General features: G+C 35.6%; 1 protein-coding gene across 4 annotated transcripts in view; it reads left to right on the top strand.

Moving 5' to 3' along the window:
* The first annotated feature begins 102 nt into the window (after positions 1-102).
* ZNF420 (zinc finger protein 420) overlaps positions 103-14,565 on the top strand; it is a 35,620-nt gene continuing 21,157 nt past the window's right edge. Inside the window, exons 1-4 of one of the 4 annotated variants that reach the window (XM_087422090.1) lie at positions 103-232; positions 1,665-1,715; positions 9,847-9,935; positions 11,216-11,342. In XM_087422090.1, the coding sequence (XP_087278216.1) occupies positions 9,927-9,935; positions 11,216-11,342 (136 nt within the window). In that variant the 5' untranslated portion in view covers positions 103-232; positions 1,665-1,715; positions 9,847-9,926. Of the gene's footprint in view, positions 233-1,661; positions 1,716-9,846; positions 9,936-11,215; positions 11,343-14,565 lie in introns of all 4 variants that reach the window. The other 3 variants (XM_014794752.2, XM_087422091.1, XM_087422093.1) reach the window with 3 other exon arrangements.

The following is a 14,565-nucleotide window of genomic DNA, read 5'->3' on the forward strand; positions in this document are numbered from 1 at the left end:
GTCCTGGCCAGCCGGCCACAGCCTTCCTGGCGTTGGACTACATTTCCCAGAGCCCTCCGCGTCCCGAACGCGGCTTCATTTCCGTTTGTTCGCGCGATTTGGGGGCCTCGCGTGGGGAGAGGGCTGCGTCTGTGAAAGAGCTTGGCCCTGCTCCGGCAGGGCGGGCGGACCCGAAATCGGGTTTGGAGCCCAGGCGCCAGATCTTGGACCTTAAAGTGCACCTTCTGTCGAGGTGAGGATGTGCGGAATGCCAGGGTGGAGACGCTCGGAGGAAGCGTGTGTGGCCGTGTCTCCTGCGGTTTTATGTCGTGCTACAGCCTGCCGGGTATTGGTGACTGTGTGGACGAATGGGCGTGTGCGACTGAGGTTTTGTGTATAAGCGTTTGTGTGAGTGTGAGTTGTTTGTGACTCTGAGGGTGTGATAATGCTGCTGTGACTGTGTGTGTGACCGCGTGCTTACCTGAGAATGTGCTTATGTGACAACGTGATTGCATGTGCCCCGCGTGTATTACTGGGGTTTGCCTGTGACTTTGAGGTGTTCTGACAGTGTTGCAGTGACACGGTTTTTGTGACTGCTTGTTTCCTTGACCTGGTATTGGTTGTGTTTTTCTCAGTATCTGATTGGATGATTGTGTGTGTGCCGTATTCTCGACTGTGTGAAGAAAGTAAAAGTGCTGCTGTGAAAGGGTGTTTTTGGCCATGTGTGTCCCTGACAGGGTGCTTGGATGTGCTTGAGTGATTGTGTGTTTGCTCTGTGTGTGATGGGATTTTGTTTCAGACTAGGTGGTCTGACAATGTAGCATTAACTTGGTGATTATAACTCTGGCTGTGTGACTGTGAAAATGTGATTGTGTGTGACTTTTTGTGGTCATTTGTATATTTTATAGTCTGGGACCTAATGGGAGTTTAGTGAGGTACAGAGGTGACATTGAGTTTTGGTATTTCTGGGACTCATCCTGGGGCTGAGTCTGCCTATAGATCATGACCCCCATGTGGCTTTGGCCTCTTCTGAGCACTTGACTTCTTTCTTTTCTGACCTCAGTGACTACCCTCCCCCTCCGTTGACATATGGCCTGTATTGCTTCATTTCTGTATCCATCCTTAGTTCACCCTGGGATTGTAGTTGTAGAGTCCCCGCTGCTTCCCGGTGCCCTCTCACCTTATAGCCTTAAGGGTATTGGATGCAGAGAAGTGACAGGAAGGAAGGAAGTCAGAAATTTGAGCCCCTGAATGAAGAATATGGGTTATTTCTAAGCCACAGACCTTGTCTTGAGATGAGAATTTTAAAGCTGATAGCACCTTCAAGACAGGCCACTTGGAAATGCAGTGGGGTTCCAGGAGTGGGAATACTTCCAGAGAGTGTGCTAGAGGAGCCAGCCACACACTTTAGAACCTGTGGCACTCTACTGCAGGGCTCTGTCTCCAGTGGACAGCTTTGAATCCAGAAATACATTATAGCCCAAAACAGCTGTGATCTTGCGGGCCTTTCTTTCTGATACAGAAAGTACAGAACTGTTGTGGTCTCCTTCTGACTTTCCTCTATGTTAAATAAGGGGTAGATGGTTGGGTTGGGGGTGGGGGCAGGGATGGAGGATGTGTTCTAACTTAGAGTATACCCTAAGAAAGGCCCAACATCTCATTCCACTTTCTTTTCCTGAAAGTAGAGCCCAGAGGAGGAAAGAATGGCTGTTACACATTCAAAAGCAGAGTACAAGGTGAGTAGATGAAATGAAATGCTTGAAATGCCTTTGTTTTTTCAGGACATATGAATCTTTGTTTTCTTTTTAAAATTCCCTAGCTAAGCATTCTCAAATGATGAAAGGCTAAAGCAATTTTCTGTAGATTGGGGGCAAGGAATGTGTGCAGTTAATTGTGATAGATGCTTCCTAATAGTGGTTAAATTGAGGAAGAATGGATTTAAGATTCATAAATTTTAAAAGGAAATAATATTGTGTTATTTCTGACACAGCAGCATTCTGGTTTTTTTAACTTTTTTTGTTTGTTAATTTTCAAACGTACATAAAAGTATAATGAACCATCATATGCCCAGCTCAAAAGTCATCACTTGCCAGTCTTATTTCATTTACTCTGCCGTCAGTTCAAAATCCTTTCTAATTTGCCTTTTGATTTCTTATTTGACTTATGGGTTATTTAGAAATATGTTAGTTTTCAAATATTTTGAGAATCTTCCAGAGATCTTTCTGTTACTGATTTCTAATTTTATTCCATTGTGTTTAGAGAACATACTTTGTGTGACTTAAATCCTTTTAAATGTATTAAGATTTGTTTTATGACCCAGAATGTGTGGTCTATCTTAGTAAATGTTTGGTGTACACTTGAAAAGATTGTACTTTACTATTGTTGGGTGGAATGTTCTATAAATGCCAGCTAGGTCAGTTAGTTGATAGCATTGTTTAAATCTTCTGAACCCTCACTGATTTTCTCTCTGTTTGTTGGATGTATCTCTTTCTCCTTGTAGTTTCCATGAGTTTCTGCTTCATGTATTTTGAAGCTCTGTTATTAGGTACATAAATGTTTTAGATTATATGTCCTAATGATGAATTGACTCCTTTATCATTATGAAATGGTCTTCTTTATCCCTGGTAATGTTCTTTGCTCTGAACATCTACTTTGTCTGATATTTAATGTAGCCACCCCAGCTTTCTTTTCATTAGTGTTAGCATGGTATATCTTTTCCCATCTTTTTACTTTTAGCCTATTTGTGTTCTGATAGTTAAAGTGCATTTCTTGTTGGCAGCATTTAGTTGGATCTTGTGTTTTTATCTAGTTTGATAATATCTGTCTTTTAATTGGAATATTTATACCATTTATATTTAGTGTGATTGTTGATCTGGTTTGTGTCAAATCCATCATCTTGCCATTTGTTTTATATTTGTCCCATCTGTTCTTTATTACCTTTTCCTTCTTTTCTGCCTTCTTTTGAATTGAGAGAGTTTCAAAATAGCAATACCAATATTTTTACCAACCATATGAATATAGAAAAACAATCAAGACTTCTTGGAGTTCAATAGGATATAACCCACTAGTGATCTATAATCAAATTACTGTGTTTTTAAAGTCACCTAAAATAACAGGTCTCATATAGTTAAGCCACCAGTTTGAGACACACAGTTAGGCTTCTTTGTTTCATCTTGCTTTCTACTTTATAGGGATTGTTTTTCCCCCACTTTGACTTAACTTCATCTTAAAATTACATAAAATATTTATAGATTTCCAAAATCAAAACTACAGAGCAAGGTGAATTCAGAGAAGTCTAGCATCCATTCCTGTCCCCTCCACCCTGTTTCCTTTTTCCCTCTCTAGATGACTACCTGTACTTCTCTTTGGTTTATTCTTCTATTTTTCTTTTAAATGATATATATGTTTATGTGTATGTGTTTGTATGTGTATGTATATATTTTTTATTGCCTCCATTCTTAATTAAAAGGGAGCATTCTATGTACACTGTTCTGCATCTTCCTTTTTTTTTCACATGTTTAATATATCCCAGAGATCATTCCGTAGCAGCTTATCGCGTTCTTCCTCATTCTTTTTTATAGCTACATATTCTTTTGTGTGGGTGTAATAGTTTATTCAGCCAGTCTCCTATGGGTGGGCATTTTTTTTCAATATTTAGCATTACATAATACAGCAATCAATAACTGTATATGGTTTCTATTTGTAGAGGTTTTTCTTTGGGGCACATTTCTAGAAGTGGCTTACTTTTAGTTTATTTTAATGCTTTTGACATAAATTCTACCTGAATCACAACTCTGAGTAATAATAAAATTGGTGCATTTCCTCATTCCCCCCCATCTTTTTCTCCATTACCCAATTTAAAAAAATGTCTTAGAGTTTATCTTTATACTATTAAATATTCTTTTTTCTCTGAATTTATTGATAATTTCTTTTTTTTTTAACCATTGCATGTCCTTGTTTTAAATTTCAGGAAGCTGTTATTTCCTTTTTTTCTGATATCAAAGTAATACATGTTTGTCAGCACAATTTAGAAAACACAAAAAGAAACAAACAAGGAAGAAAATAACAGTTACTCAAAAACCCTCCCTTGGAATGAATCACAGTTCATATTTGGAATCTATCCTTCAAGTCTTTTTTTTTTTTTTTTTGTGAAGATTAGCCCTGACCTAACATCCGATGCCAATCCTCCTCTTTTTTTGCTGAGGAAGATTGGCCCTGGGCTAACATCCGTTCCCATCTTCCTCTAGTTTATATGGGACACCGCCACAGCATGGCTTGACAACTGGTGCGTTGGTGCATGCCTGGGATCCCAACCTGCGAACCCCAGGCCGCCGAAGTGGAGTGCACGTACTTAACCACTATGCCACCGGGCCAGCCCAAGTCTTTTTTTTTTTTTTAGCTTCTTATTAGGGAAAAATTCAAACATATACAAAACTAAAAAGTATAGTGTAATACATCCCCATATACCCTACCCATCACTCAGCTTCAACAAATACCAATTTATGACTAAACATGGTTCATCTGTAGCTCCACTACTCTCTCCCCCTAAAAAACCATGGATTATCTTGAAGTAAATTCCAGATACATAATTTCATCCACAAATATTTTAATATGTGTTTCTAAAAGATAAGAACTTTTTATTTAAAAAACATAACCACAATATCATTACTACTAAAAAGAAAAAAACTCAATACTCTCTTAATGTCATGAAACAGCCATTCAGTGTTCAAGTTTACCCCATTGTCCATAAATATTTTTTTTATGGTTTGTTAGAATCAAGATCCAAACAATGTCTGTTTGTGTACAAATATTACACACTATTTGTAATAGTGTGATATGTTTCTTAAATCTTTCTTTCTCTTTTCTTGCAGTTTATGTGTTCCAAAAACAGAGTTTTCTTATAGAGTTACCCATATTCTGGATTTTGTTGATTGCATATATGTGGTATCATTTAACATGTTCCCCTAACCCTGTATTTCTTGTAAACTGGTATTTAATTCTAGAGGCTTGATCAAGTTCAGGTTTTTTGTGTTTTTGCTTGATTGTTTTGCACTAATCCTTTATAGATAATGGTGTGAACATCTATGAAGTTGTGCATAATATTTGGTTGTTTTCCTTTATGTGATGGTAGTAGCTATTGATCATCTTTACTTGGAATCCACTATTTTATCAGTAGTTACAAAATGATAGTCTAATTCTATCGTTTCTTCTGCATTTGTTAGCTGGAATGCTTCTGTAAAGGGACCCATCCTCTCATTAGTGTCTTTGTTACTCTGAAGTATAGCTTATGCAAAAAAAGGTAGGATAAAAGCTTGATTTTTCTCTCATTATTTTTCAGCATCTTCCAAAGTTTATCCTATGTTTTCCTTTTAAATTATCATTATAAACTTCAGGATTTAAATATATTTGCTACGTTTCAGTCCATAGCAGTTATTGTTAGTATTAATACCCAAATTGTCCATCTATGGCCAGTGGTTCCTCTTTACTCCCTCTGATTTGACTTCTTTTGGATTCCTTTTGACATCACGCCAGTAGTCTTTGGTAGATTCCAAACTTTCTCGTATGACAAGATGTTGTAGGCTCATCTTATACAATATGTTTTCCTGTCCCAAACCTGAAACCAGCCACTTCTTTATGGAGCCCTGATTCCTTTTAGTGGGAAGTGGTTTTAAGAAGCCACAAGTAAGATAGTAGGAGTTCTCATTGCTTCTGGTTGGTATTGCTTGTAGGCCATTACAGAGCTGGTTAAATACATATTTTTTAGAAGGAGAAAAATCCTGAGTTTATACTGATATTTCCAACTGAATTTAAAGATTATAGAGTTGTTCTTGATTTTATATTTGTATTTCCTTTTGTACTCTGAAAATCTTTATTCCTAATAACATTAAGATAATTAAGATAATTGCTTTATTCTCATTGATATATATGTATGTGCATGTAATTGTTTCAGAATATATATATGTTTTAGAATAACAATGCCAATATTATTAATAACAGTGTAATTACTGAAAAACAGTTTATGGTTATTCTGTCTATAGGTTTATTATGCTAGGGATCTATGTCAAATGACTGTTATTTTAAAGTTCCTTGAAATAACCACTTCCTTTCTGTATTTACCCTGCTAGTATTATGTACAGATAAATGTATTTTGTTTTGCCTTTGGTTCTTAGGTATTTTTTTTCATTTTGATTTGTCTTATATAAAACATACTCATGGTTCCAAAGTCAAATGGATTCAACTTGATATTAATTTATAATTTTTTTGTGTGTCTATGTTCATGAGAGATATTGAGCTATAATTTTTTTTTGGTAATATTTTTGTTAGGTTTTGGAATCACAGTTATTTGGCTTTAAAATGTAGAAGAGAGTGTTTTCTCCTTTTTCTGTTTTCTGAAAAAGTATGTGAAAGAATAGTATTTTATCTGCCTTAAGTGTTGATAGAATTTACTGGTGAAGCCATCTGGACTTTCTCTGTGGGCAAGATGTTTTGTTTTGTTTTAACTAAAAATTCAATTTCTTTAATATCTATGAGGTAATTTATGTTTTCTTTTTCTTCTGTGTGACTTTTGGTATTTGTATTTTAAGGAATTTGTCCATATCATTTAAATTATTTCTTTTCTTCTTACTTTGCACTTCATTTGTTCTTCTTTTTTTTCAGCTCCTTAAGGTAGGAGCCTAAATCATTGATCTCACATCATCCTTTTTTTCTAATATAAGCATTTAAAGCTGTAACTTTCCCTTTAAATACTGCTTTTGCTGCATCCCACAAAATTTGGTAAGTTGTGTTTTAATAGTCATTCAGTTCAACATATTTGCTAATGTCCTTTGTTATTTCTTCTCTGACTCACGGGTTATTTAGAAGTGTGTTTAATTTGTAAATATTTGGAGATTCTTCTAGACCTCTTATTTTTATTAGTTTCTAATTTAATAATGTGTGGACAAAGACCAGAAAATATACTCTGTATGATTCAATTTTAAAATATCTTTGATAACTTGTTTCCTCCCCACATCAGACTTAGTGCATAGCCAGTGCATTGCAGTCTCCTAAGGGAGTTGTGGTCAAGGACTCAGGCCCCCTGGCCAGCCATGCTCTTATGCATATCTGCATCCTAGCCCAAGCACCTCCATTAGGATACCTCTTTATCAGGCACCTCTGCCAAGACTTCCTTATCAAGGGTAGGTGGGAAAACCTTGAAGATACTTTCTCTCTGCTGTGACTCAGTACTCAGTACTTTTCTACTCCTAGCCCTTGCCCCATTTCCCTCTCCATGGCCCTACTCCAGGAAATGGGAGGAGTCTTTTGTTTGGTACTCCCTTGGCAGTGAGATGACTCCCCACATCTGTGCTGATCCATCTGACCCTCTCTAGATATTGTTCTATGGGGAAAATGGAACAATGGAGGAGTCAGCGCTTTCTCTGGGTTAGCCTCTTGCTTATACTAAGTGATTAGTAAATGATTAAAGCCTTGACTGTTACTTTCATTTTGGTTTGTTGTCTTAATCAGTTTTTCTCACAACTGCCAGCTCGGCTCTTTCAGCTCAGCTTAGGTCTTGACAGTTGGGTGTGGTATCAATTTTGTCAGGAAACTTGACAGTGTTGTATATAAATCCTCTATATTGTTACTGATTTTTTTATCTACTTGTTCTATCAATTACTGGGAGAAAGATGTTAAAATTTCCAAATCTGATTGTGGGTTTGTTTATTTCTTCCTTTAGTTCTTTCAATTTTTGCTTCATATATTTTGATGCTTTGTTGTTAAATCTTTACACATTTAGGATTGCTGTGTCTTCCTAATGAAGTTGTCCTCTTAATCTCTAGTTTTACTCTTTATCTTAAAGTCTCTTTTGTCTTATGTTAATACAGGTACGCAGGCTTTCTTATGCTTAGTATTGTATGATATATCTTTCTCCACCATTTTACTTTCAACTCATCTGTGTCTTTATATTTAAAGTGCGTTTCTTGTAAAGAGCATATAGTTGTGACTTTTTTTTTATCTTGGCATTGTCTTTTTATTGGAATGGTTGGGCTGTTTACCTTTAAGGTAATCACAATTTAGTTTGAGCCCTGCCAGGGATGGGAGCATCCATATATGTCTTTTAAAAAGAGGTTGGCACTTTTTGAAGTTTATTTCATTTAAATTTCTTTGTGTCTTCCACTCTGTGATGAATTTAAAAGAATTTATGATTTTTCATCTTGTCTGAATTATTTTTGGTTGTTAAGATGGCACAGTTGTCTATTGAGCTTTCCACATCTGGAAGAAGTAGAATTTCTAATTAATTATTTATTGAGCACCTTTATCACTGATTCTCTGGAGGGGCAGTGAGTCTCCCTAGGGGATGTTTGGAAATATATCTGGGTGCTTTTGAATGTTAAAATAACTGGGTTGAGGGTTGAAGGCTTCTGGCTTTTGAAGGACTGAAGCCATGGATCTAGATCATAGTTTAGATAGCTTTTCTGTAAAGGGCTAGCCAGTAAATATTTTAAGTTTTATGGGTCATATGGTCTCTGTTGAAACTATTCAACTCTACCACTATAGTGTGAAAGTAGCCAAAGACAGTTTATAAACAGTTGAGTGTAGATGTATTCCAGTAAAGCTTTATTTACAAAAATAGTTGGTGGGCAGTAGTTTGCCAACTTTTGATCAAAATGTCCTGCAGTACACAACAAAGAATTGTTCTATAACCTGCAAAATGAGGACCATAGCTGGTAAAAAAATGTGTTTATAATTATCTGGGTCTGGAACCCCTCATATAAAGCATTTTTTGCATGATTTTAAAGAATCGCTGAATTTATCTATTTTACTATTACTGCCTGGTTTTACTATTAGCTAAATCTTCTAGGAGTGCTACTATAGTTTGACTGAGAAAAGACTGTACTTTGTTTCATTCAGAAATTTGCTGAGATTTCTTTTTTAACCATTTCAAAAGTCACGGCACTGATGGCACCACTGCTTGTGATATTTGACTTGCCAACATCACATACCTGTAGAAGCCTCCATTTGTAGATAATGAATTTCATTGATTCTCCACACACACACGTGAACACAGAGACACACATATATATACAGGCATACCTCATTTATTGTACTTTGCTTTAGTGCACTTTGCAGATACTGTGTTTTTTACAAGACCCTCACCAGTAAAAAGATTACAGTTCACTGAAGGCTCAGATGATGGTTAGCATCTTTTAGCAATAACGTATTTTTTAATTAGGGTATGTACTGTTTTCTTCGACATAATACTACATAATACACTTAATAGACTATAGCATAGTGTAAACATAACTTTTATATGCACTGGGAGACCAAAAAAATTCAGGTGATTTGCTTTATTGCGATATTCACTCTATTGTAGTGGCCCAGAACTGAACCTGCAATATCTCCGGGGTATGCCTATGTACATATACAGCCTTTATTTTAAAATGTCAAATATAAATAAAAGATGTCAACAATACTTAGTTGAATATTGTCATCTTATAAATTTAAATTTGTTCATTATAAGTAGGTGTAAGCATAAGCATTTAATTATTTGTGGTTTCTGGTGAGGTTGTTTATGATCATTAATATGTTGAAATATAACAGTTGGTCATTATCTCTATTTTTGGTATAATATATATATAAATATGTCATATTATCTATAAGTTTCATTTCAGAAATGGTAGAAAAATTATTGTAAATATTTTCTTTTTGTATTTAGAGAGCACTGAGCTTGACTGGGGTAAGAACCACCACCTATATCTCCTCTGTTTAGTGTGTATTTTGGGGATGGAAGCAAGAGACAAGAAGAGGAGAGCAAGAGAGATAATTCTACCTTACTCATTTGGAGCTTTGCAAAGAGCATGGTTTCATGGCTTTGTTTTCTCCTCTCAGCTCTCCCTTTTCCAGACTCTGCGCTTCTCTAAGATAGGAATCCAGAAGAGGATTGATCATTTCTTGCAGCTCTAAAAACCATGGCTCAGGTAAATTGGTGTTTCCTTGTGCCCTCTTTAAATAGTCACTTTTTTACAGAATATGTGCATGTTTGCATTCCTGAAACTTCCTTCCTAACTGACCCCACTCAGGAATGTGTTCCCAGTTTGTTCCATTCTTATAAGTGATAACGTCTTCCCTAAGTATGTCTTTCTAATCTAACCTGTATTTCCATACTTTTCAAAAATTCATTGAGCATCTTTCACTAGCAGCACTGATATAACAAAAGCAGATTCACCACACGAGAAAACTTTGAACTTCTCTTTAGACCTGTTTCCCAGTTAGACAGGATAGGAGTCAGTCTTGACTGGGCTCAGTCTCCTTACATGGCAAGAGCTCATGCTTTGTGAGCTTTTAAGATTAGGAACATGATTAGAGACTGAAGGCAGAGAGATCAGGGATCTTCCCTGGGAATCTATAATTCACAAATACCAATAATATGGATCATTTTGAGATTCAATGTTATGTGCTAATCGTCAATGTGTACATTTGGATTATCTTTTCCACCTTTTTATTACTTAGCACAAAGAAAAGTTATGTTTATAAGTAATGAATAGTAATAAGAAAGATCATCATTCATATACAAAAGTTGTTGAGAATTATAAAATGTAATTATAAATTACATTTAGATGTAAGAAATGCTTATGAGATTTTTATATAACCTAAAATGTTCAAATATGCACTTATTAAGTCAGATAAATTCATTATATAGAGCTATTCTGTAGCCTATTAAAAATATTTACTAAATTATTGGCAACAAGGAAAATGCTTATCAGGTAATATTCTGATATAATGATGAACCTGACATTTCAATAAATTCTTTACTTTTATACAAATCATATTTTATAAGATAGAGATTTTATAAGATTTTACAGAAAAATTTCCCCAATTATTTTTCTTATTTCTTAAATAGAGAAGAAGAAAGAGAAACTTGCATTTATTGAGAATGTGTGATATACAAGATACATATTGTACAGGTCACCCATGTATGCTATTTCTTTTAATTGGGACATTGCATTTACTTTATTAATTCTCAGACTTATTTCTATAATGAGATGTTCTATATGCAGGAAATATCTACAGCAACAGGAATGAAAAGGAACATATTGGCACTTCAGAAGCACCAATTTCTTTAGTGCCTCATCCATGTCAGAGGCTTCCCAGGCTGTTTGCTCTGTTGCCTCCTTTGTGGAAAGCTCCCCATCATCTTCCCTCCATGGAAAAAATATTTTCTTTATTTCCACAACTAGTATTATGTTTGTTGTTTCAGAGATCTGTGATGTTCAGGGATGTTGCCATTGACTTCTCTCAGGAAGAGTGGGAATGCCTGGACTCTGCTCAGAGAGATTTGTATAGAGATGTGATGTTGGAGAACTATAGTAACCTGGTGTCACTAGGTAAGGTATCTACCCATAGTGTTTCAGGATCTACCTCTGGAATGGCTGTTTTCTCTAATGTTATTTCCAGGTTGTTTTTAAGTAATAACTGAATTTCTTCTTCTTATTCTCAAAGGAATGGTTTTAAATTACTGGCAGTCGACATAGATAGTTTCATCGGGTGCATTTATCTTCTCCATCCTTCAAATATAATTACATACCTTTCTTCTGTCTTCCTTGATGATCAAGGAGCTAGACTTGAATTCTGGGACACTTGCAATATTGTCAGAAAAAACAGGTTATGTGTTGTTACAATTTAGATCTACTAAAGGAGCTCTAAATATTTTTTAAAAAATGGATGCAGAAATGGACGTTTTTCTGACAACATAAGAGCTTATATTATTTATATAGTGATAGGGTGAATCAGTGCATTTTACTAATAATTCAAGTGAACACAATCCATTACAACAAACACATTCTCTTATTTGTTTTTTGGTTGAATATTACATTTTAAGCACTTTGTATTTTACATTGAATGAATATGCTAGAACCAGTTTTTGGAAAATAGCTCAGGAAGAACCAGTGATTGTCTAAGAGAGTTTGTTTTTTCCTGTAGCAAAATAAGAGACAGAGCCTATATCAATTAAAACTTTATTAAGTGATTTTCCCACCTACACGATCACTTGATTCTTTGGACTCTCCAAGTCAGTGGAATATAACTGTCTCTTGCCCCTTCGCTCCTCTTTCCTCAAAGTCTTTATGAAGTTATTGGTGGGTACACTCCCCTGCAGGGCCCAAGATGTATGGGAAAAACTCTCTGACTTGAGAAGAAAAGCAAGGGCTTTGCAGCACAATCTCCCTAAGGAATCCCATCTAATCCCTACTTCTTCTTCTCCCTTTTAGTCTTTAATAATAATCCATCCAACTTTCATTGGAGGGAGGGGCTCTTCCTTTTCCCTAGTGACAACCCTGTTATGTAAACTTGGGAGTCAGGTTTTTTCCAGATTTATTTTTTTTGTATTTAGACTCATATCATTGTCTTCATTCTTTAAAATGTGTTCATTCATTCAAAATATATTTATTCAATATATCATTCAAAATATATTTATTGAGGGCCTCTTCTGTGCCAAGGACTGTAGTAGGCCTTGGTGAAATAACAATCTAGACAAAGTTCCTATTCTGCTAAAACTTAATGCTTATGGGAGAAATACAAAATAAATAAGGAAACAAAAATGTGTATATGTGTATGCCTATATATGCACATATATACCTTTATTTAACAAATATAACAATTGCAGGTAGCAATGAGCACTATGAATAAAGGTAAAGAAGAGTAGGCAAATAAAGAACTAAATGGGGAATGGAGGTGGGCCATTTTAGATAGATCGATATTGGAAAAACCTCTCTGAAGAGGTAATATTTGAACAAAAACTTGACTGAAGTTAAGGGCATGAGTCAGGCTAATATCTGGGGGAACAGTATTCCAGGCAGATGGAGCAGTAAGTGTAAAGGGCTTGGGATGGGCATTAACTTTGTAGGAGGAAGAGAAAAACATTATATCTAAAGAAGAGTGAGTGAAAGAGTAATAAGAGATAAAGACAGGCAATAGAAAAAAAGGAGTTGAAATTTTATTCGCTAAGGTGGTACCCTCTGACTCCTGGCCACAGCAAATGCAGATCCTCTCTGGAGGAAAGTAGGAGGGCTTTAGAAGTCTCACAAATTAAGATCAACAAAAGATGAACTCAAAAAGATCATCACACCCACAAGGAAACAGGTCACAGGTGAGTGATAGATAATCTAAAGAAACAACAGATTACGTGGCAAAAAATTTCACATATTGGAATTATTAGATGTAAATATAAGCTTTGGCAAAATGTTTAAAGAAATGGACTAAATTGCAAAAATGACAAGCAATAGGATTTTCATAAAGGAACAGATTTGAAAGAGAACCAAATAGGACATTTCTTAAGGTTTTGTTTAGTTCTTTTTAAAAATAATCATTAAAAGATTGATAAATTTGACTGCATGAAAATTATTCTCTTTATAAAAAGACATCATAAAGAAAGTAAAAGACAAGCCATGAACTGGGTGAAGATATTTGCCATGAAATTAGTATCTAGACTATAAAAAGCTTCTATAGATTGATAAGAAAAAGGTAAATAACCTTTTTGAAAAATTGAGTAAAAGACATTTATAGGCAGTTCAAGGAAAATGCAAGTAGCTAATAAACCTGAAAAAATGCTCAACCTCATTAGCAATCAGGAAATGCAAATTAACCACAGTGAGATAATTATTTCACACATCCTAGATTAGCAGTAATTAAGAAGTCTGACAGTACCAAGTGTTCACAACTTTTGGAGGCAGAAGTACTGTATACGTCATTATTCATAATAGCCAAAAAGTGGAAACAACCCAAATGTCCATCAATGGATGAATAAAATTTGGTGCATCCTTACAGTGGAATATTATTCAGCAATAAAAAGGAATGAAGTTCTGATACATGCTACAACATGGATGAAATTTGAAAACATGCTAAATGAAAGGAGCCAGACACAAAGACTACATATTGTATGATTCTATGTATATGAAATGTCCACAATAGACAAATCTGTAGAGACAGGAAGTAGACTAGTAGTTGCCCAGCACTGGGGCAGGGGCTGGGAGGTAGGAGTGGACTGGAGAATGAGAATGAGGAAATTGAAAATAATAGCTAATAGGCATGGGGTTTCTTTTTGAGGTGATAAAATGTTATAAAATTAGATTGTGATGATTGTTGCACAACTGTGTGAATATACTAAAAACCATTGAATTGTACACTTTGAATGAACTATAGGTTTGGGAATTATATGTGAGTAGGTCTGTTTTTTTTTTTTGTTGTTGTTGTTGTTGTTGTTGTTGTTGTTGTTAGGAAGATCAGTCCTGAGCTAACATCCATTGCCAGTCCTCCTCCTTTTGCTGAGGAAGATTGGCCCTGGGCTAACATCTGTGCCCATCTTCCTCTACTTTATATGGGACACCAACACAGCATGGCTTGACAAGCAGTGTGTCGGTCCATGCCTGGGATCCAAACCGGCAAACCCTGAGCCGCCGAAGTGGAGCATGTGAACTTAACCACTATGCCAGTGGGCCAGCCCGGTTTTTTTTTTTTTAAATGCTCTATACCTTACTGATGGCAGTATCAGTTGGCATAACCACTTTGGAAAAAAATATGGCAATGATATCCAAACTTATATGTACTTTAGAA

This window comes from Ceratotherium simum, chromosome 33 (assembly GCF_057802395.1).
Source record: "Ceratotherium simum simum isolate JZ-2026a chromosome 33, ASM5780239v1, whole genome shotgun sequence".
In the NCBI taxonomy this organism is placed as follows: Eukaryota; Metazoa; Chordata; class Mammalia; order Perissodactyla; family Rhinocerotidae; genus Ceratotherium; species Ceratotherium simum.